Source organism: Ochlerotatus camptorhynchus, unplaced genomic scaffold (assembly GCF_037179485.1).
Source record: "Ochlerotatus camptorhynchus isolate MF236.1 unplaced genomic scaffold, CSIRO-AGI_Acam_v1.1 ptg000176l, whole genome shotgun sequence".
NCBI lineage: Eukaryota > Metazoa > Arthropoda > Insecta > Diptera > Culicidae > Ochlerotatus > Ochlerotatus camptorhynchus.
Window position 1 is genome coordinate 1,917,567 of NW_027040666.1, and position 24,469 is coordinate 1,942,035.

At 37.0% G+C, this 24,469-nt stretch overlaps 1 protein-coding gene across 1 annotated transcript in view; it reads right to left on the reverse strand.

Annotated features, from left to right (window-relative positions):
• Window positions 1–24,179, reverse strand: part of LOC135701760 (uncharacterized) — a 33,003-nt gene extending 8,824 nt beyond the window's left edge. The window contains exons 1-4 of the mRNA XM_065222688.1: window positions 24,090–24,179; window positions 16,119–16,180; window positions 8,037–8,178; window positions 3,788–4,056 (exon numbers count right to left, since the gene is read on the reverse strand). Coding sequence (XP_065078760.1) covers window positions 3,788–4,056; window positions 8,037–8,178; window positions 16,119–16,180; window positions 24,090–24,109 — 493 coding nt within the window. The 5' untranslated portion in view covers window positions 24,110–24,179. The remainder of the gene's footprint in view (window positions 1–3,787; window positions 4,057–8,036; window positions 8,179–16,118; window positions 16,181–24,089) is intronic.
• Window positions 24,180–24,469: the final 290 nt, after the last annotated feature.

Genomic DNA, 24,469 nt, shown 5'->3' on the forward strand with positions numbered 1-24,469 from the left:
TAACTTATTTATTCGGCAAAAATGTGTATTTTAACAAGTTCTGAATGTTTCGTGAAGACGACTTTTTCGATAAACTAAATTAAAGATAGTTTTTGAATTTCAATTATATTGAGGGTCACTCTAATGTTTACAACCACCAAAAGCACAAAGACTTCACCAAAGACACCAAATGTTTAAATATTAGAACAAAAGCCCTAGGAGTACTATTCCGGCTAAATTCCCATTCTGGACGACTGTGCATTACATTTTCTGGCATGTTGCCAAAATCGAACGGACTCAATTGATTTCAATGTCTATATTTATTATTTTTATATGTTTCTAATGCTTTTTAGTTCTACTATTTTAGATACCTATTATTTCTAAATTTGTGTCAGTTTTTTGTTTATACTGTTGAATGTTTGAAGTGCTCCTTTTTAGTTATATTCGTTAAAAAGGAGCACTTCAAACACCATTAAAACCATTAAAACAGATATTTTTACTTCAATACATGCAGTCTCGCTATTCTTCGAAGTCATAACCCGAAGTTACGAGATGATCTCATTTCAAATAATATAGGGTGTCCCAGAAAGTATTAGCGCAGTTTATTATTGCAATAACACAACTTTATGCTAATGAACTCAAGTTTTTATTTCAAATTTATGTGCTCTATAGTATTCTCTTACAATTGGATGTAAATAATCCGCAGTTCCTTCAATCATATGTCAAGGAGCGAACTTTTGATCTGACGCTGCCCATAGTCAGCTTCAGCACAGATTCTTTGGCGATAATTTTGAAAAATATTGCGCACACAAATTTGTTGAGCAATATGTAAACAACAACACACATCGATAAACTTCATCGGGTAGAAATGGCGGCGAGTTGAAAGTGTGCTTATACTTTCTGGAACACCCTATAGTGTCAAATGCATAACAAATTCGGTTCCCATGAAATCACCATACAAATTTCTTTCGAAATATCCTCAGAGTTTCTTTGTAATTCTCCTGGACTTCTCTTTATCCTCCCCATGAGTCTCATGCGGAGAGTGAGGCATCCCAGTGGTTCCGAGAGCATCTTTTTTTTTTTTTTCCTTTGGTTTGTTTTTTCCGTCGATCTTGTTTTCCGTGCTGAGCACCAATGCTACCGACGTGCCAGGAAGGCAGCTCCCACACCTGGACCCTACCTATCGACCCATCAACTCATGAACCGGGGACCAACGGCTTCACTTCCCATCCGAAGGAAGGCGTGATCAGAGATGTTATGCATCAGAACATCCCGGCGGCGCCGACTGGGATTGAACCCAGGCCTGCTGAGGTGAGAGGTAATCACGCTTACCACTACACCAACGGCGCCGTTATCCGAGAGCAATTATCCTTACCAAGTTCCGAGAGCAATCATCCTTACCAAGTTTATTGAAAGATTATTAACCCAAGTAACAATTTAACAGCCTTTTGGCTTTCACTCTGATTTATTGTGGTTTTATGACGGCAAACACAATCTTTTTGGTTTAAGTACAGCATTCAATAGTGCAACATATTCTTGTTTAGCAGTTCAGAATTTTGCTGTTTTGAAAACCTTTTAAAGTCTGACGATAAAGTCACAACGGGTCTGGTTTTAAAAATGAATTTTATGCAGCACTCTATCCCTTTATAAAACTATGAAGTTAGCCAATCATAAACCTGCTCGGTATTTTTTTTATTAATGTCATGGCAAAATGCTCCATAAAGGTGTTTTATCATTATAAAAGCAATTATAAAACCGTTCGGTTTAAAACGGGAACAAAAAGCATACCTTGTTGCTTTTTGGTGTCAATAAAGTGTATCACAAAACCCCCAAATGTATACAAATTGAACTAAAAATGTGGACAGAGAAAAAATAAATAGAGTGGGGCTTTTAAATGCTGAATCACAAGTAAATGCCGATGGATAGTCGAGTAATAAAACTATTGTCGCGCTTATGTTAAATTCTCTTTGGTGACGGTCGAAGCGCGCCGCTCATAAGCGCGATGCAACCCCGCCCATAAGGATTTTACACAGGTGTGTAACTTTGATAGTATTTTATAGCAGCGGCTTGAGAAGCGAATCCTGGATAAAGAGCCGTCGTGTGTTAAATCTATGGGCGCAGTCGTACGGCCACAAACAGAAAACCGATGGTATAATCCCTTTTGGAGAAATTATCCTGCCACGCATAATATAAAAAATACCTATTATGTTTCCTAAATTAAAAATAATTAGTAAAATCAACATTTTTCGAAGACGGACTTATATTTTTCGATCTTCCGAAGCTCATTTCACATTAGATTTAATTTGTCACCTAAAAATAGACCATAATATGAGTTTCGATAATTTTGGTAATTATTTCAGGATTTTTGACAGATTTATTTTTGAACAATGAATTTGGCAAGAGCGGATGATATTTATGAATCCCTTTTTATCTTGATTGATGCTTTATTTTTAGTGCGCTTATCAAACGTCAATGGCAAATGGCACGAGTATTGATGCCAAATGGCTTTTATTGTAGTTTTAATAAAGATTTCAAATGCAAATCAATCTTGAAGTGCCTTGAAAATATGCCATTAAAAAACCTTCTCCAGGGTGGGCCAACTAGACAAAAAAAAATTGGCGTATTCGATCAAAAATCAAAAATGCTAACATAACAGGGACACAATTCAAAATTGACCAAAATCGTAGAATATCAACTATTAGTACAAAAACTTTTTTCTACGATTAATTCATAATGTTTCATGCAGAAAACATTTTTTTTTGTCCAGAAAATCGTTTCCATCGTTGCAGGGGAAAAAATTCAAACATTTTACTAAAAGTTTATGTTCTACGATTTTAGTAAATTTTTAAGTGTCCATTTGAGAAGAGTTAGATTTTTTAATAAGCTTTCAAATAAACATAAGTTTAAAAAATTAATAAATGTATGTATTTGTTTTGTTATTGAAGTTATATAGACTTTAAACCAGCATCCTAAAAAAAATCCCAACAGAGAATTTTGCAATTTTGACATGTTGCAAACCCAGAATAGCTCCAGTGACCACTATAAAACTAAAATAGTTTTCCAGTCGAATGGTTCTGCAAGAATTGAAATCAGACCATATTTGATGAAGTTGCGACACCCCAAAGTTCGCTAAAAAATGTGCCTATCCTTCTTGATTTGTTTATCCTCAGTATTTTGCATCGCCACTAAGGGGCTCTAGATATACCATGTACGATCTAGTTGAGATGTAATAGCTAAGAAGAATAAGACGAGTTGAAACATAGATAATTTGAATCACGCTATTGAACATAAGTCAATAAAATGATACAGAGATGATTGATTTATGTATGATTTATGAAGTGTTAACTGAAATGCTATTAAACGTTACATTGCATGATGTGCGATGAGTAAGCCACACAAATATCACTGATGCACTCACCTTGTTAGTGTAATTTTGAAGACGTTAGTTCAAAACATCCAATTCATTATTTATTTCAATATATGATTTATTTCAGGAAATGCTACATTCTACTGTCTAAACTGTCCTTATTCAGTATCAATATGATAAACGAAAGTCCTTGCATAACAGATACAAATGATTTTTTTTTACAATGTGATGTCTATACTAATGCTAAAACCTGAGGTCCCTATCCATGCGTGTTAAATTCTAATGTCCCTGAGGAATTCTGATGAAACATATTTCGAGTGTAGTTCATGCATACTGATCGGCACCAGCTTGGGGTGGGTGTGTGTTGTGATAGAAGTAGTGCGCTTCCAAATACCGAGACGAGAGTTGCATTTTGTATGAAGTGCTAGTTACAATTGTTACCTTCAAGACGTTTCAGCAGTTTATCGGAGTCATCCTCACGTTTGAGCGTTGACGCACTGCTTTCCAGGGATGGCACCGATGAGGTCTCGATCGGAGGTGAATCTGGCGAGATGGCAAACTTAACGGAGGCTGGACTTTTCGTAATCGACTTTGGCGGGGAATGCTCTTGGAAGATTTGTGAATTGGCAAACACGGCCATCACCTCCGGCGCCAGCATTGGCACGTTGGTCTGAATTTCCCGACGAAGATCATCCTCGTGGATTTTCGAGCTGAAAATAAACCAAACCAAGCAGCAGGAAGAAAATTAAAACACAACAGGAAAACGAATCACGAAATAATAAAAATTTAGCAGACTAAATAGCGGGCGACACAAAGCCAGAGCGCTTTCGGGCTGTCTCAACATACATAGTCAGATTCAAAAGTCAGCCAACCCCTTCTCTTGCCGGTGAGAGGCCCCAGTTAAAAACAAAAGGAAAAAGAACGTCGTGTAGGTACCCTCGGCTGGATTTTTTTTATATACAAATTGTGTGATGCGATGTGTGAATTTGGAAAAGTCTTCGTTATCTCGCTTCTGCAAGGCACCAAGAGATGGAAAATGGAACAATAACGAAATTTACCATCTCCGTGCGTTCCTTCTGGAAACGGAAGAACGCTGTTAACGCGCAGAAATGGGTGCCTAGGTATCTACATTCATTTGTTCGTTCTGAATTATTTTACCTTTGCCATGACGATGTTAGTTTGCCAAGTTTTTTCTGCATATGTTTTAATATCGAAGCCTTCCGCAAATACAATTTCAAACTCACTCTCGGAAGCTGAAGTCAAATATATGCGTGCGTGTTTTTTTTTTTTGTGTGATCATTGATATTTAATTGATGCATAAATGTTCTATGTTTTAAAATATCTAATATAATATGAACCGTAAAACGGGGTATTTTTGATAATGCGGGTAGCTTTGATAGTAGAATATAATGATATATAAATATAAATATATTCTCTACGCTTTTTCCGAATTAGAAACATTGGTTCCGTATTGTAGCTTAGGATATTTACGTTGTATGGTACATATTTTTTTATAAAGTGTGTGTTACTTCTTTTAAAAAAATATTAAAAAACAATTTTCTTGCTTCTCGTCTGTTTGAAAAAGCTCTCAAACCAGCACTAATGAAATGTATTTTCTATAAATTTCACTGTCACTTACAAATTCAATGTTTTATTCGTATTGCTTATGATGTTTTCTGATTATATACTCCATCAAAGTTTCATATTCCAGGATCTAAATTATTTGAGTTTCACGCATTTTATTTCTACATTCATCGAGCATTATCAAAGTAACACCAAATCAAAATACTTATGCAAGACTGAAAAAATAGTGCATCTGCTTTACTTTCCGTTAAACATATTACTAACGTATTGACTCTAGGATCTTCAGTACTTGTTTAAAAAAAAACACAGTATGAAAGGTTGTCGTGCATGACAGAATAACAATTGTCATCTTAAAACTAAAAATTAAAACTAAATCTTGAGGTGATACTCTAAGGAAGCCTTAGCGTAAAACTTCAAAGGCACAAATGTAAGCTTCCACAAAACAAACACATTTGAAATTGCTACTCTCTGCTTGTAGTAGCCCAGCAAACAAGGAGTAGCAATTTAAAATGTGTATGTGCTCAGCACGGAAAACAAGATCGACGAAAAACAAATCAAAGAAAATAAAATCACCTGGAGCTTTCTTATAGTGATGAATAGAATTGCTTAGCAAGTTTCTGAGTTTTTCATTGTGAATTTATGATCAAAATTTTACCATCTTCTTTAAGGGAAAGCTCACTGCTCCGAAAAAACAATTACTTTTTGATTTTTCTAAAAATATTGGAAAAAGGTATCAAACATCTAAAAAAAAACATTTCTAATTTTTCAAAGAAAATTCACGTGCAAAAACATTTTTTATTAGTCACTATGCACAGTGGTTTAAAAGTGCAAATTCGTGAACTTAATTGTTTTCAGAGATGTACGTACGTTTTAGCATTAAGGTGTCTTCAGAAGATTTTCATAGTTCTGGATTCCGCACCTTTTGGAATGTTCACCTTAATTTTTCTTAGGATTTTAGTTTGGATTAGTTTAACATGTTATTTTACTTTTAAGTTAGTTTAAAATAAGTAAAAACAAACTAGAAATTAAACAAAAAATCAAGACCATTGTTAGTTAGCAAAATATCGTTTTTACTTTAATAGCCCCATACAAAAATCTTAAATCTTTGTTTACTAAAATCCACCACAGTTTCCAGGATACTAACGGATACTTATGATCTCCACAACATTTTAAGTACAAATTCTGAGCTTTCAAATGAAACTTGTTGCAAGTGCGGCAATTTGCGGCCAGCTTAGTTATAGCTTTTTGAAAAAGGGTGATTTTTTGCTTAAAAATCACTGTATCTCTCGCCAATCAAATCATAGCACTTTGGTGTCTTCAGATATTATCTAAAACTTTGCAGAATACACCAAAGAGATACAACGTAAATAAGACATAGAAAAACTCAAACAACTGATTTTAAGGTGCAACTGGCAAATAATCTCTTATATCTTCATATAATGAAGTCATGGCAACTTGATGTCTTCAGCAAAGTTTCTTGAAATTGAAAGCCCTACAAATTTGTACAATTCATCATCTCGATATCTGTTAATATAAAAAAGTTAGTGTTTTGAAGTGCAGTTGCACCTCAAGAAAAATTAAGGTGAACATTCCAAAAGGTGCAGAATCCAGAACTATGAAAATCTTCTGTAGACACCTTAATGCTAAAACGTACGTACATCTCAGAAAACAATTAAGTTCACGAATTTGCACTTTTTAACCACTGTGCTATGGCATAAAGATGGACAAAAAAAAACAACAAAACATTGATTTTTTGGTTTTGCTGAGGTCCAATATTTTTTCATGATGAGATAGCAAAAATATGTTTACATGTAATTTTTGTCAAGAATCTAAGGAAGAAACTGATTTTCTTGGATTTTTGATAATTTTTCCCAATATTCTTAGAAACAAAAAAAAAACGTACCGATTTTTTTAATTTTCGGGCACAAATAAACCTTTCCTTTTAAGTGCTGGAATAGGCTTTTGAGAGTTTTTTTTTTTATGTTATTGAATTTCCAAAAGGGTTTGAAACTCGGGTCTAATTTCGACACATTTTTTTCAAAACTTTTGTTCCTCGATTCTCTGGATTTTTAAATTATTTTTGCAAATCCCACCAGATAACTTTAATGGCAGGTTAACCTAGAATTTTAGAACTTAGACAGCTCTTGCTTCAACTATACAAGTAATCAGAGAATTAAAAGCATGATTAATATTATCTTTGGTTTGCAAAGAAATATTTGGATCATGGACAAAAAATAGCAAAAACCGCCGAACGCAGCCCAATTATCATACTTTGAGAGCTTCTTATATTGCTTTAGCCTTTCCATTTTCTTAAGCAGTGGTGAAAACACAGACTTGATAATCACAACGCTCGTGGTTCGAATCCGGTTTGTTTCCATTTTTAGTTTTTTTTTAACATAATTTATGTCTTCCAACGATCATTAATTTTTTTATTTTGTCAAACAACACGCAACGATTGATTAAATCGTGCAGTTTTTAATCATCTCCGAGTAACCGACAGATCTAAGAGCGACAGAGAGTGCACACACTGAGTTAGTTTTTTTCACGACGTAAATGAAAGATGATTCTGTTCATATGGAAATTATCATGCGGTGTTTGGAGTGCGACGAATATTTTTCATCACTGACTTTGCTCTCTCTACATTGATGCAAGACAGCCCCGGCACCACCACTAAACTTCGCGGGTCCGAGTTGCAACTTCCAACGTCAAGATCTCCACTGGCGACAAAGGAAATTCAAGTCTTCGTCTTGCAAGCAGGTAATGACCAAAGCATGCTATGAAAATGGGTAACTTTTTTTTAAAACAAATTGCTACAATAAAAATAGCACAGGCATAATTTTTAGTTCTAAACAGATATCGTTCTTTCATGGGAGTACCCGTTTTGGTACCATTTCCGAATTTGGCCAATTAGGTTAAAATGGTTCTTAGCCTTGAAACTTATCGAAGGGGCCTTTCAGAATATTGTCCAGGTTTTGTTATGAGTCACCCCACTATGCCTGGGAGCACGCTACTAGGTTGAAAGTATTTTCTATTTAAAAAAAATCATCAATTTGTCCCTGGATTATGGTTCTACAATTGAATCGTCAGATCTACTTTTAAATCTCACCTCACAATGCTGTTATGTCCTATGCTGGCCGGCTGTCGACAAATCGGAGCGTTGTTGTTTTCCATCGATTCTTCCGAGTTGTAGAAGCCATTCTGTGGTTTCTTCTCGGTGGCATACTCGTCGTCCTCGGGATCATAGTTTGCTGTAAGTAGAATCAAAATCCAATCTCATTATCCATTTGAATTCACCAGCAAAACGCTACAAACGACTAAAAACAGAAACCACCGAATGGCGACCCCATATCAAACGATAATTGGGCACAAATCACCGCACCACGGGAATTCATCAAAACCCGCATCTCTTATGCGCTGATAGCAGGCCAGGATCAGACAAAATCGTATAAAATTACCCGAGGCGAACTGAGCGTACCTACTCGTTTGTGTTGTTTATGTCTCTACTAGCAAAACAAATAGGCACCACCATTCGCTCCCCCGCGTTACCTCTTATTACCTTAGGGACCATCCATAAATGACGTAGAATCTGTTTGACTAATTTTAGACCTCCTTGCAGCGTATTTTGCTATAGATGGCCAGTCTCAATTTCTCGAACCCCCTCCCCTCAAATGTTACATCATTTATGTATGTTCCCTTGCCACACAAAAATGGGAAAATCTATTCACAACTTGGTGGGCTATACACAAAGCACGAAGAGAGCAAGCAAAATTAATTATCAGTCCAATTATAGTGTGATTGAAAATCTCGACAGTAGTGCAACCCAGTTCGAGTGTGAATCGAACATCAATACTTCTATCCATTGGTTGTGTTTCTCCTGTGCCGTACATATATCTGCCATACCGTTGATTCTTGGTGTACGAAATAGGGGTCGTAAATAACTAAACTGATGTGTCTACTTCATGTGATCGTCAAACCAAAAGGGTGTGATTGGCCTGTGTTGGGAATAGTTTTGCTTGGCAAGCATGCTCCCGACAGCTCGGCCTCTGGCAGAGTGAAAGCTGGTGACCGAGCGGACAAATGATTTTAATAATAATTGTTATTCCTTTTGCTGGTCAGCTCGGTCACCAGCTTTCACTTTGCCAGGGGCTTTAGTCAATAAAGGCACGGAATACTACTCAGATATTTCAGCAACCAAGTAGGCTGGGGCACCGGTACCAACAGGCTCGGCATAGTTGCCCTTCCTAAGCACACGATGGATGCGACCAACGGGGAACAGCAGTCGAGCGAGATTGGAACAAGACTTCTCATTTCCCTCTTTTGTTGCAGCTTTGGTGGGACAGTAGAGTCACAGACAAACAGACATAACACATTGAATATTTTTCAATATAAAAAATCGTAGCTAAAACACTACCGCCATCTGTTGAGTATACTGTGATGGGCATTACACTGAATTGATGGCGGTAGAGTGTTAAAGTCAAACGCAATGGAATTGATTATGCACGTCTCAGGTGGCGGAACTACCAAATTGACCATTAAATGCGTGTTCAATGAACAACTTGCGAGTGTTATGTCTGTTTATCTGTGGTAGAGTTGTTGAGCATAGGCGATCCCTTCGTCGCGCGCGGTGCTATGCAAGAAGCAGTCAACTAGACTGAGGCACCAGGCTCAGCAGACGGCGGATGCGACCGACCGGGATCTGCAGTCCAGCGAGGTTAGAATAAAACCTCTCCTGTTGGTGGGTATCCAATGCAACGAGCGCGCCGTGCCAACACCGCTCTCTTAAGACCGTGGCCTTATATAATGTGGCCTTATAATAACTCAAAATATCATGTTCAAGTCGTGTGGCGGTGGCGAACGTCGACCTGGTGTTTTGACATGCTAACAGATGCTACAACTCGCCCGGTACACCTGCTAGCACGTCAAAAGATCATATCAACATTCGCCTCACACCAGGCGACATTGACGTGATGTTTTGACAGGTTGTATGATGTCGCACCGCACCTGTCGGCAGTGTTGCCACATTTTTCCAATTCTGTATTTTCACCATCAAAAAATCTATGTAATTTGTATCTAGCTCACAAAAATCTGTATAATTTGTTTATGAAGGCCTAAGGCTGTGTTCTATTTGATGGATTTTCACTTAAATTTGACAGATGGAAAATTCATTAATAAACCTTCTATTTTACCAGACTTATTTCTAAAAGACTAAAGATCAATTTTGACAAACAGCTTCTCGAAAGTCGATCCACACTAGAGGGATTATATTATAATTTATTTTCTAAGGCTGTGTCCCAACTACCGAGTAAAATTTAACTCGTGGTTAAAAGTGACATTTCGAATGTGATTTTCCATGTTCGAAAATCTCTGTGTTATCGATCAACCGGTTTTCGATCAGAGCAGTCACGGTTATCAAAATATAACTCGACAGTGAGCATGCATAAGGGCCTATACGCGATGATCGATTCTCTTCATCGATTTTCTCTTTGCATTGCTACAGCTAAGCGAAACAGAATTTATTCAATGTAGAGTTGTAACAGGTTGCATTGGCCATCAAAAGCAACAGCAAACGCACCGACAAACGTTAAATCTGGCGAGTTATTAACAAAAGAGAAAATCGATGAAGAGAATCGATCATCGCGTATACGCCCTTATGAATGCTCACTGTCGAACTTCTTGTCTGTCAGAAGTAACCATAACTACTCTTGGATAGCAGGGTTAATCGACAAATTTACATCTGTCACCATTTGCCTTAAACTATTGGTTTAAGTGCAAAGATTTTTGTCCTCCTAAATACATTTTTTTTTGTGATGAAAATGTGCTGCTTGGCTTGTCAAACGTTACTTATTGTTAAAAAGGGTGGCGAGGAGGGGGCAAAAATCTGGATTTTTTGCGTTACGTAATTTGTGTATCGCGCCTTACGCTTTTGTAACGAGCATTTTGCTTGCTCTCAACTTAGTGTTCTAGATGTACTTCCACAGTTATTGATTGAGAGCTTTTTGTTTTTTTTTTCCTCTGGTTTGTTTTTTCCGTCGATCTTGTTTTCCGTGCTGAGCACCAATGCTACCGACGTGCCAGGAAGACAGCTCCCACACCTGGACCCTACCTATCGACCCATCAACTCATGAACCGGGGACCAACGGCTTTACTTCCCATCCGAAGGAAGGCGTGATCAGAGATGTTATGCCTCAAGAACATCCCGGCGGCGCCGACTGGGATTGAACCCAGGCCTGCTGGGGTGAGAGGTAATCACGCTTACCACTACACCACCGACGCCGTTATTGAGAGCTTTTGTATATTGTTATATATGTATATTGTGAGTAAAGCAAATGATACTCTATGCCCATGAAAGTCGAGAAAAAATCGACCCAACTGGGTATCAAACCCGCCTCCTCCAGACGGACAGAAAATCATCAACGTAGAAGCCAGTTATGATTCGCTTTTGATGGACCTCCTCCGGTGACCAGGGCTGCTTTTGAGAATATACGAAACATTTGCAGATAAAAACTTATTAGTGCACGCACCACAATCCTAATCATCATCAACTCAAACATGAAATCTTAACTGTTATACGACAGCAATACATGATGCGTATCAGTGTAGAACACCCAAAAGCTGCAGGTGTTCATCTACCGGTGCCTGGATCTCGAATGCTGAACTCCATCTATGTCTATGTCATCAGAAGCCGATAACAACAGAAATTCGAGAACGAAAGTGGAAGTGTGTTGGCCACATTCTACGAAGAGGCTGGAACAAAATCTGCAAGCCCAGGGAACATGAGTCTTAACCAACAAATCAAGCAAGATGACAAGAATTCGACCCGGGTCCAGGTTAAAGCGAAAACAAGCCTAGGATGGAATTTTTTCAGGTTGGCCCTTTGCACCACTGAAAATGCGCAGAATACATGAGTGTGTGAGTGAGTTCTAGTCTTTCTTCATATTGCTCTGGTGGTAAGTATTCAATGTACATGTAGGATTTTGGATCTAATTTCCACGCTTTTTCTCACTTTATCGAACGGATTTGAACAAAAAATGGAATACTTCTCCTATGGATGACTTTTCATATATGAATAGAAACTGGCTTTAAATTTTGTTAAAAATATATCACTGCTTCTTGATTCCAAATTCGTCATACGGGTTTCAATTGCATCCAAATGCAATGAAACGCCATGGGATTCGTCTAACGGATGAAGGTAGGCAAAATGAATTCGCTTGCAGCACTTCTTTTGTTGAACAATGGGTGTAAATATATATATTATAGGCTTTTTGTTGCAGCTTTTGAACTTAAGTATCTGATCAAACGTATTATTGATTTGCGCACGGTGAAGTCATTGAGATTTTGTATGATTTCTATACTCGATAGAATGGAAATAGGCTATTACGACGAAATAGCGCTCTACCTTACTTACAGAAAATTATTTTAGGCTTAGGTGAAGACAACTTTTTTAAAACCAAAACAATTATTTTGTAATACGGTGTTTACATTTATTTTCTCACATGATGTCAAACAATTTCATGAAGATACGCCCTTTAGCAGATAACCCTCTTCGCAGACCATCGTATTATCGCTTCACGTTCTCACTTTTTGTTCCGAAACTAACAGGTAGGTACCCAGAAATATGACCTATTTACCACTATTTTTTTTCTGATGTCCCCTCCTGCCTAACTGATTTCTTGCAGGAATGGTTGGATTTGCAAATCTCAAGGGACCATCGATAAATGACGTAGCATATTTTTATTAATTTTAGACCCCCTCGTTGCGTATTTGGGTATACATAATACATGGCTGGTCATGACTTTAGAACACCTCCCCCCCCCCCCAACGTCCTCAAATGCTACGTCATTTGTGCATGTGTCCTAATTGCGAATTTTCATACATTATTATTGTTAGCGCCTCAGTTACCGCGAATCTAATTGATTCGTCAAATTAGTTTTTAGCAGCCCTCACTACTGCGTCAAAAGGTACCGATAGCTGGATTCGCAGAGACCTGTATGGGTGGCTAATGTGGAAAATATTTGTTCGACAATTTCACACATCGACGAACATGACAGGCTTTATCTAAATTATGCGAATGGTAGCCCCCTTGCGCGGCTATTTTATCGTTGAACCTTCACCGAACCGACACATAAAAAGAGGGATGGAATAATTCATAACATCAACTGCAACCGTGCGATGCATAAATTGTAAAAAGATTTATAATCACACACTACATTTTCTATACCTAGAAATAGAATATTGATTTCCCAGCAAATTCATGTTCAGCATTCTTAAATCAATAATTGAATAACAAAGCAAATTCAATCAACTGAATACTACGGAAGCCCAACTGTAGCGAAGTGAGTTGAGAAAATTCCTAAGAGTTAAACATCCACATGAAGCATGCACTGCATTGCTCCTCTCTCTTGCTGAGCACAGAAAAATTATTGATATGAAATATATTTTTTTAATGTTATCTTCTCGTGCCGTGAACAAGACCACATTCCGTGATAACGAACGTGACAAATCCTGTTTAAATGAGAGCTTTAAACAGATTGCAATAACTACTCGGTTCGGTTTTGACATTCATTCAGTCGAATTAAACAAGCATCATAGGGTGGAGCACTAGACTGATGCAAATTTTGACATTTTCGCTCCACAGTGCTCAAACGGTTCCAAATCGGGTCCTGATTAGTCTCCCAAAATTTGAACTCATTTGAAAAGAAACTGACTTGGCACAAACCATTTGAAGTTTATATGGAAATTACTATGGGAAATCCAAACTATGTGTTCATTGTCTTCTTACCTTTTTCCATATTACACTGTTCAAAAATTCAAAAGCTATACTTATGGAAAATTTTCTCAGCTTCAACTTAGCAGAATATAGTTGTTGAACCAAACGTCAAATTAAATAGTTATTAATTGTTTAAGAGATTGATAATCTTATGGCATGATCAAGCAGCTGTTTTGTGAGCAACACTGTATCTTGCAGTGTGACATAGTAGCCATGATTTTTGTGCTCTATTCCAAGCGCCAGAAACACCAATGTTGCCTGCTGAACAGTTGATTGAGCATAATCGTAAGACATTAGTGGCTTGAATTAATGATAACTTTTGATGCTTAGATTATATTGAAAAGTGGTTCAGGACAAAGTTGTAGCTGAGAAAATTTTCTACGAGCTCAGTTATCATTTTTTAAAGCAGAGCGATATGATAAATTATTAGATGGATATGAACAAAACATTTGGTTTTCCTATAGTAATTTCCATATAAACTTCAAATGGTTTGTGCCAAGTCAGTTTCTTATCGAATGAGTTCAAATTTTGGGAGACTAATCAGGACCCAATTTGGAACCGTTTGAGCACTATGGAGCGAAAATGTCAAAATTTGCATCAGTCTAGTGGAGCACTACTTCATCATATAGGACTCATTTTCATCATAGGCCTCAAATCCAGTGCTGCATTATTTCATCAATATAACGTGACAACTGAAGCCGGCGCCGGTGGTGTAGTGGTAAGCGTGACTGCTTTCTAACACCCCAATGGGTCTGGGTTCAATCCCAGCCGAGGTCGGTGGGATTTTTCTGAGCCTTAAAAATCTCTGGTCACGTGCGATATCCTACGCAGGTGTGGAAGCTGCCTTTCTGCACATTCGGTTGCCGTCAATGGATGACAATCGATGTCCGCCGGTGATTGGCACTAGATTGCGGAACAGAGACCGACGTTAAATAAAGGAAAAGAAGACGTGACAACTGACGTGCCACATTTCTAAATTCTCACTGACGAAGCCGCTATTGAATTGCTGAAGGTTAAAATATGATACGACACGACATGCGTTGCTTTCCCAAAGTAGTCCGGCAAATTGTTTATTACAGGTTGAGATTGTCGCAGACTGTTATTTTTCTTCATTGAGCAACATGTTTGTCCTCATCGTTTCGGATGTCGTTTTGTTGTCAGTGGTTTCGGGTATCCTTCAAAAGAAGAGACTTAAAAGTTTTGAGGACATAGAGTGCTGCAGGATCCCCGGCTATGAATATTATTGTGCCATCGATCCCGACCGTGGTTGTGCTTTTTTTATTTAAAGAATTTCATGTGACGCTGCTGGACGAAACATTGACCGGCTGCGGAAGGTAGAGTGCTCTTGCTCAATGGAAACCCTGCCAAATAGTCGCGAATCATTACTAAGCGTCTCGTTGCTGGCGATAATTGCACATACGTGCATATTTCCAGCACGTCGAATGATTCATGAAACGTGTCACGCAACACAACTTTCCGCTGAACTGATTTGAATGGGAAGTTAAACAAATGCTGGTTGGATCAACCAAATGCTGTCAATATCAAAATGTATAGATTGAAAATTCACATTTCGAAAGTTGTAAGCAACGCTAGTATCCTTGGCTTTTTGGAAAACCATTCAGATCAATTTCATATCGAATAGTGCTTTTATTCATTGTTGTATTTTTTTTAAGTTTCTTCATCGACCATCTCTTTAGTTATTAACGCTTCTGGTTGTGTTTGTCGTATAACTAATTGCTAGATTCCATCAAACTGTTTGTCAAAAATGGCCCGAAACGATTTTACATGGCCGTGGCGATCCAAATAGAAAATCATTAAGAGAATCTATCAATGTAGTTAGGACCTTATGCATTGTTCGTATTGATTTCAAACCTGATAGTTAATCTTATTCGAACAAACCACTATTATAAAATGAGTAGGATGAGTGTCCTATACGAAAACCCTTATGCCGCGGATACACTTGTATGACGTACTATGAGCATGAGTATTATGTGTATAATAATTATGAGCGAGCACTATACAACTATACTGCCGCTATTCGCACAACAGTCCTATGTAGATAGGAAATCCATAGGACATGGGACTGTTATGCGAATAGCGGCAGTATACACAAACTATACAAGTGTGACCATGGATGTGCTCATAATTTATTATAATAATAATGCTCATGCTCATAGTTTGCCATCCAAGTGTATCCGCTGCATTAGTAACATGATATTTCTTGTCTTGAAGATCATACTGAGATGAGGACCGAGGAAAGTCGGAAAGCATCCCGACTTCGTTTCGCTTAAATTGCGCAAAAACGGCTCAGAATCCTGTGGAAAACTGTGGACAAGGGGAAAGGGGTAGAATTTCAGCAAGGACTTAAATTTCAAGATGATTTCTGTATATTTACTGGATTTAGCTCATGAGATTGCTTACCAATAGTTTCATCGTAGCAGAATTTTTCTTCAATGCAGTTCCAGTAAAAGTCCTCCCAGCAGCTGTAAAAGAAAATAAGAGAGCCTTTAAATGTGAATAAAATGTAATAAATCATGCATGTACATGAGGGTAGTTCATTATGAAAAAAAATGTAATCATGAAAGTCACCCCTCCCCCAGTTTGATTCAGAACCCCAAAATATGAATCTGTTCAAAAAGTGGTTAAGGTAGATGAAAGTTTAGAAGTCACGCAAATGGTTTGATATTTTCATGAAGATTAGAGGAGATTAGTATATAAATTTAAAACTCTCTAACCTTGGTTCTAGTAGTGCTTATACACAGTTCGAAAAAGTTGTGTAAATTTCTGTTCAATATGATGCACATAAAAAATTATACAAGTTCTAAGACATGTCACTAAATATTCCATAAATCGTATGCAACCGTCCAGCTTTGTAAGAAACATTTCTTGCAAGTTGCTGGTTTGTGGAAATACAAGTTTACACGCACGAAAGTTTACATCATAATTAAAATTCAGAATTTTTATCTGTGTAATAGAACATGTTGTGTTGATTTTTACACACATATCGATGGGAAATTATTTCGTGAATTGACGGCGGGCTCTTCTCCCCACTCATTGGGACGTTCCCTCGTATGATGGCTTGTTCTACATCGGGTTGTAGGATTTTATCATTGGAAGGCGATTCTCCTAACCCCGTGGATTGCGTGTAAGTGTATCTGCTTACGGGTCCGCCCCTCCGTTTTTGGCCCTTCTTACAATGGTAAATTGAATACAACCAGGTATCGTACTTGATCAAGTCATACTTGGAGGATGATCCACTGTCTAATGGCTGTGCCTTGCAACAATGAGTGGTATCCTTTACACACATACACACACACATATCGATGGGAAATTATTACCTCATGCTGAATTGATGATAAGATCGAGGCTCTGGGGTCAACAATATTCAAAATAATAATTTTGCCCAAAATGAATTTGATTATTTTGCTTTTGAGGCTCGCTTCTGATTTTGACAATTTTAGGTTGAATAATTAAGCACTAGTGAAAATTAACAAAAGCGTAGTCATTGATGCATAATGTGTCATTTGTTCATTTCTTCTTCTTCTTTCCTTTATTTAACGTCGGTCTCTGTTCCGCAATCTAGTGCCAATCCCCGACGGGCATAGATTTCAATCCATTGGGGTGAGAAAGCAGTCACGCTTACCACTACACCACCGGCACCGGCCAGTGACCAATAGTGACACAAACTATTTCACCTGTATAAAACGTTCCCAATCGATCGCTCTAACTCGAATGTTTGATTATGTCATCGTAGAAACAAATTGCATATGAGAAATAGGGAGAAATTAGGTAATGTCTGTATGTGCGTCTGTGTACGCGTACCATCTAGGCATGCTTTATCCGAGATGCCTTATCCGATCAGTATGGTTGATATCCCATGTGGCATATAACTTTTGCTGTCCTTTATTTTAAGTCGGGGAATGCTTCATGTTTAGTTTGGGCGTTATCATACGATTTCTTCTTCATACGCACTTGTACTGTGTCTATACATTTTTCAAACTTTGCAATGTATTCCAATAAGAACAGTTGGATTTTGTCCCTTTGAATTTGCTTCAGCGAGTTTTTCCACCTTCCTGCACACGTTATTTCGAAATAACCCAAATTTCTGTTAGATAAACATTCGGATTCACGTCGCCGTTGTCCATTCATAATATTGTCAGTCTCAACTTCGTTTACTCAATTTTGGGTACCCCTACTTTTGACGGATATGAGTAGATCCTACTCAAAGTTGATTTGCCCCGATTTGAAATAACGTGCCCCCCATGCTGCTTTTTCCCACAAACTAAGCATGATGAACAAGAGCGAACAGACCCCACCATTGTTTTCCAGTGAATGTAAAGGTTGATAGAAAAAGTTAGAGGCAAATTAATGTAAATGCCATGCCTGTCCGTGATAAGTGTAACTGTCGCTTAAAATATTATTAACAAAACGTGGAAACCCAGAAATATAGGAAGGTAGAGCATCGATGATTGCCACACTGAAAATCTCGATGAACATTAAAATAATTGTGTTTTAAATTTTGTATGGAAATTTTGGTGAATTCGTGTGAGAAATTATTGATTTTCTCTTACATGCTCTAACTTTGGTTGTAGTTATCCAAACGATGAATGGTTGTAGTTATTATGACAATTATCAACAAGCCTGTTGTTGTTGTGATGAAATTGGCGTTGTTGCCTTGCACAACAACAGTTTACCTTATTCTGTAAGTTTTTGGGTTTCTATATTTCTATAATCGTCAATAAGCTTTTTCGTCATTGCCATAGTAACCACATTTTTTTTTCATCATGTAGACAAATAAGAGCGACATAAGTGTTTTTTTTTTAAATTATAGTTATTCCCATACAAATTTCAAATAATTGGCGTTACCACTAAACCAATTTTTGAACAGGGTCATATTTTGGGCTTCCGAATAGAACTGGAGTGTGGCCTATTAGAAATTCATATCTTGAAAATGAAGCATCCCAATTTGCATTGATCAATTTATTTAGACAGTCTCTTTTGAAAACCACTGCTATGCAAACAAATTTCGTGCTATTTGTGCCATATAGGTGATTGATTTTAGAGTAGGTCCTATGTCCATGGCATTTGAAGTGACCAGGACTACACTGGTCATGTTTTAGGAACTCCGGAAGGAGTTGAAACCGAGACAAAGGACTCCGCCCTTTAATAGATAGGATTGGATTATATATAATGAACCTGAATCCATACGTGGTTTTAGATTTTTGAACATGCTCAATTGTTGTGAAAATCGGGTATAAATTCACACAAGTGCGTATTTTCATGGACGGTTTGCTTGTTCTGCCCGGATGAATTTGGCTACACCCTATGAAAATGATGCTTGGATTTTATAGAATATTGCATAACATAGTTTTTTTTTTATTTTTATTTTAAATTAATAAAACATACATTTTTTGGGGACCTCCCTTAGCTCAGTCGGTAAAGAAGCAGCTACAAAGCAAGACCATGCTGGAGGTGACTGGGTTCAATTCCTGGTCCGGTCTAGGAATTTTTCGGATTGGAAAATTTCTCGACTTCCCTGGGCATAAAAGTATGATTGGACTTGCCACACAATTAATACCAATGCAAAAATGGTACAGGCATCGAAAGCTCTCCATTAATAACTGTGGAAGCACATCTAGAACACTAAGTTGAGAGCACGCAATAAGCTAATATGCGATATGCAATGAGCTTGAAATGCGAAGAAAAAGAAGACATTTTTTGTTTATTTTTCTTATAAAGACATTATTTTTCTCTAAATCATTATGTCGGACATCATTTTGAGCAGAAATGTCGTTTCCATGCAAAAAATTTTTGATAAATTTCACTGATTTCATTTTGAAAATTTTACAAGATTCAAAATGGCCGAATTTTAGCAAAAATATGAATCGTTGTCCATAACAAACAATAGCGCAAAGTTTCATACAAATCGGAGAATTAAATTCGTTTTCGTTATTTTGCCTGGAACTGCTCACAAACCAAAGAATGGATTTCTTACATCCTCTGCATTTTTTCTTACAACAAATGTAGTGGCAGTTCTTACCATGTTCAAGCAAAAATGTAAAATTTAATAATAATATAATATAACAATAATTTAATTATATTCGTTTAAAACCTTCACGATATGCTAACTAAAGAATTACAAAATTATTTTCCGTCAAAATCTGTTAATGCGGTGAAACATTGCAAATCCCGTATGCTATTTATACAAATCTGTAATAGAATCGTAAAATAAAGTAAATTTATCAAAGCCAAATTTAGCAAACTCGGTGACAAATATTTTTACGATTGATCCACCGGTTCCCGAAAACTGTCTATAAAATCTTCGATATGGTTCAAATAGTTAATCGTTTAATAATGTAAAAATCTGAGGGAGAGTCGCGAAAAGAGAAAAATGGAACGTCAAATGCAGCCAGACGGCAGCTGTCACGAACTGTCATTGGGAGCCAAGCAATTTGATGATGCTTTTCTTACAGTTGAACAAGAATACACAAGGCGGTATTGAACTCTTGCGTAAAGCAATTTATGACAAACTGTTGTTTCCAGCAATTTTATTCAATGGGACTTTTTTTAAATTCATTCAAAATACACACAAATCAATATTGAAAGGTACCAATAACCAAGGTTTTTTCAATACATCTAGTGGCATAGTAAAATACCAAACAGAAAAGTGCAGTTTCTCACTGCACACTGAACAATCTCAAACAATCACAAACACGCTATTTTGCTACGCCTATTTTGATTTTATTTAAATGGCACAAATTTTCATGACAAGAAGAACAAGTATACAATGAATTCCGTGTGTACTATCTGCTTCTCCATCCCAGGTAAAAATAAAAGAATGCCATTTCACGACTTCTGAATCAACCGGTCAATAAAATTCTAGGCAAGCTTCTCAAGCCTAATTTGCTATTTTTAGATGTGCTCCACAGACCGGGCATTCCGGATTATCTTTGGGAATGTGCAGAATTTGTAGTGAGCCCAAACCCATCGTTGCACATAACAAATCACATGGGAATTTAGTAATAAGAGGTAACATTGGACTACCCAGAACCACATATTCAACACCCAGGTAAGGAACCAGTATCTGACATGAGCCACCAATATACATGGGAATTGAAAAACAAGTGCATTGGCCCGAGGATTTGACTACCGTTACAGAGTTCAAAATAGTGGAATAGGCCCGGCATACTCACACCAAAGGTGTCGAGTTCAAATCTCATCCGCGGACAAGTCACGAATGATCTAAAATGTGTCTAAGAGAGTAAAGCCAACTTTCGCTCGTTGGGCTTAACCAAAGCCCACTCAGTGAAAGGCTTTCGCTAGTTGGGCTGAGCTGTCAAAGCTAAAAATTGCTTGGGTATATACCGATTGTCTATTATCATCAAAATCGTTCAATAACTATCCTAAAGGCTACAGCCCAACGATCTAAATTCGATTGTATAAGGCTATTGCGAATTTAATTTTTATTTTATGTTTAATTGCAAAATGTTGAAAGAGCAAAAACATGTAGCTCCTTTCAAAATCGTCTTTCACTATGCGCTTGATTCTTAAATTACACAAATTTTTTTTTTTTTGTATTATTAATATAAATTAGATGTTTTACGTATTTTTTTTTCTATTATTTTCTAGTTTTTTACTCTACCCCCACCTAGACCTTTTTATGTGATGTAGAACATAAAATGAAAATATTAGTTGACTACAAGCTATTTCAAAACTACAGCAATTTGAGAAGGATCCATTCATATTGGCCAAAACTGAACCTACCCAAAAAATGGGTAAGCAAAGTTTGGAGCAGTGTTCGGAAAATCATTCTCAAATCTCATTCATTGAGTCTCCCTGCGAGAATAAACTCGCCTGCGAATGCGGCAAACGAAGTTCACGCTTGAGATTCTCATGCATATTATGCACACTCACACTCACAACGCCGAAAAATCATTTCAGCTTTAAAGTCATAAAAACCGCTCAAACGTCAATTGATTGTGTTAGTTTTCAAACCCCTGATGCACAAACAATAGTAATAGCCAAACTATAAAGAAAAGAATTTTTGAACTTGAACGTTGAATTTTGTAAGGCAAAACTCATGCATGAGATTTGAGTTTTTGAGTTTTTCCAAACACTTGTTTGGAATGACAAATCGATAAATTAATAAAAAATATTATCAAACACACAAACGTTCAAGCTAAAAGCACAGACAAACAGACATAACTCTCGCAAGTTGTTCATCGAACAAGCATTTAACGGTCCATTTAAAAGTATCGTAGTTGGTAGCACCGCCACCTGTGGCGCGCAAAGTAAATTCCCTTGCGTTTGACGTTTACACACTACCGCCATCTGTTCAGCGTACTACCCACCACAGTATATTCAACAGATGGCGGTAATGTTTTTTAGGGACGATGTTTTACAGTGAGAAATATTCAATGTGTTATGTCTGTTTGTCTGTGCTAAAAGCGTTACCTGTTAGTTTTTTTCCATGATTTGTTTTCCGTCGATCTTGTTTTCCGTACTGAGTACCAATGCTACCGATGCCAGTGAAGCAGCTCCCACTCCTGCACCCTACCTATCGACCCATCAACTCATGGACCGGAGACCAACTTTACTTCCCCTTCGAATCCCGGCACCACCGACTGGGATTGAACCCAGGACCTTTGGAATGAGAGGCAGTCACGCCTTCTAATTACATGGCCATTTACGACGATACTAATGAGTGTAGAATATTGAAGATTTATAGAATGTTCTGAATTTTTTTGTACTTTCTTTGAGTGGTGTAACTGTTTTATTAGGAGGAAATTCACCGCTCCGAAAAAAATAATAACGTTTTGATTTTTCTAAAAGTATTGAAGAAAAGTATTAAAACTCTAAAAAAATCACAGTTTTTTTTTTTTTATTCTTCAACGAAAATTCACGTACAAAAACAATTTTTAAGTCATTATGGCGTAAAATTGGACTAAAAACACCACAAAACATCGACTTTTCGGTTTTGCTGAGGGTTCATTTTTTTCATGATGAGATAGAAAAAAATATTAGGAAGAAACTGATTTTCTTTGATTTTGATTATTTTTCCCAATATTTTTAGAAAAATAAAAACGTACCGATTTTTTTTTTCAGGCCTATAAACTTTCCCTTAAGGAAGGCATACACTCAGATAAAAAAGACACTTTTTTATGCCTTGTTAATATTGATGAACAGCTATGAAAACATTGTAGATGAAATTATTTGAAGAAACTTTGTCCAAGCTGACAATTTTCTATATCTCAAGTGGACGAAGTTATAGTGTTAAAATGGAGTACAAACGGTAGTACCCTCTAAAACCGTTAAAGTACTTTAAAAATGCACATTTCTTTTGAAGGAAGCAAGTGTTTAAAATATTTACAAACGTTTTTATAAGGTTTTAACACAATCTTTAAGAGAGTGTATCTTGCGTTCCATCTCAACTGAGTTTAACAGCTTATACCCTACTGTTACATACACAAATAATAGGGGGATCCAAGGGGATGCCTAATTGATTTTCTAATAAAGTAACTCAATCTTTTATTACGTTTTGCTGTTGTTATGACCATTTTTCCACTTGAGAGATAGAAAATTATTGACTTGGACAAAGTTTCTTAAAATAACTTCACCTACAATATTTCCATATAGCGGCGTCGGTGGTGTAGTGGTAAGCGTGATTACCTCTCACCCCAGCAGGCCTGGGCAGGGATGGAAAATCATTTACATTCATTTCGTACATTCATTTACATTCATTTGCCTCTAGCTTTTTCCATCAATAAAGTACCGTAAAATGATGTACGAAGCTTTTGTAGCTTTTGATATAAACTACAACTTTTGTTAATAATTAAAATCTGTATCTCTTATGCATAACGAAATAGAGCTGGCAGAACATGTTATTGTTTTTCAGTGAATGCAATTTACATTCACTGAATAACAAAGGTGGGTTCTTATCACTCTGATTCATCATGCATAAGAGATACAGATTTAAGTTGTTTACAAAAAATGTAGTTAATATCAAAGCCTACAAAACCTTCGAACACTATTTTATGGAATTCTGTTGATGAAAAAAGTTAAAGGCAAATGAATGCACGAAATGAATGTAAATGATTTTCCATCCCTGGGCCTGGGTTCAATCCCAGTCGGCGCCGCCGGGATGTTCTGAGGCATAACATCTCTGATCGAAAGGGAAAGAAGCCGTTGGTGTCTGGTTCATGAGTTGATGGGTCGATAGATAGGGTCCAGGTGTGGGAGCTTCCTGGAGTCGGTAGCATTGGTACTCAGTACGGAAAACAATCCATAGGAAAAAAAATGTTTCCATAGATGTTCATCGATTTTAACAAGACATAACATTTAACATTTAACATTTAGCATATGTAAAAAAAAAAAAGATACGCAAAAACTTACCTTTGACAACATCGGCACATGATATACGTTGTAAATTTCAATTATTTTCTACTAATACAATGAGGTAGCTACTAGCAGCGAAATCTTGAATATATTTCAAAACGCTATGGGTATGTATTTACAATTTAACACGTATCACAGCAAGAATGATTTAAGCACTTGCAAATCACCACAGTCGACGTAAAAAAAATCAGGTCACATTATAAATACGATGCCGTATATCTGGTTTACTTTCTTCTCTTTCTCTTGAGACTAATCACTTTCATCGTAGCACTAGAGTGTTGATTGATTCCGGCTGCGTATTAGGAAGCATCCTGAAATGAAGGAGAAAATAACTACGATAAATAAAGCTTCCACAAATTTTATTCAGACTGCATGCA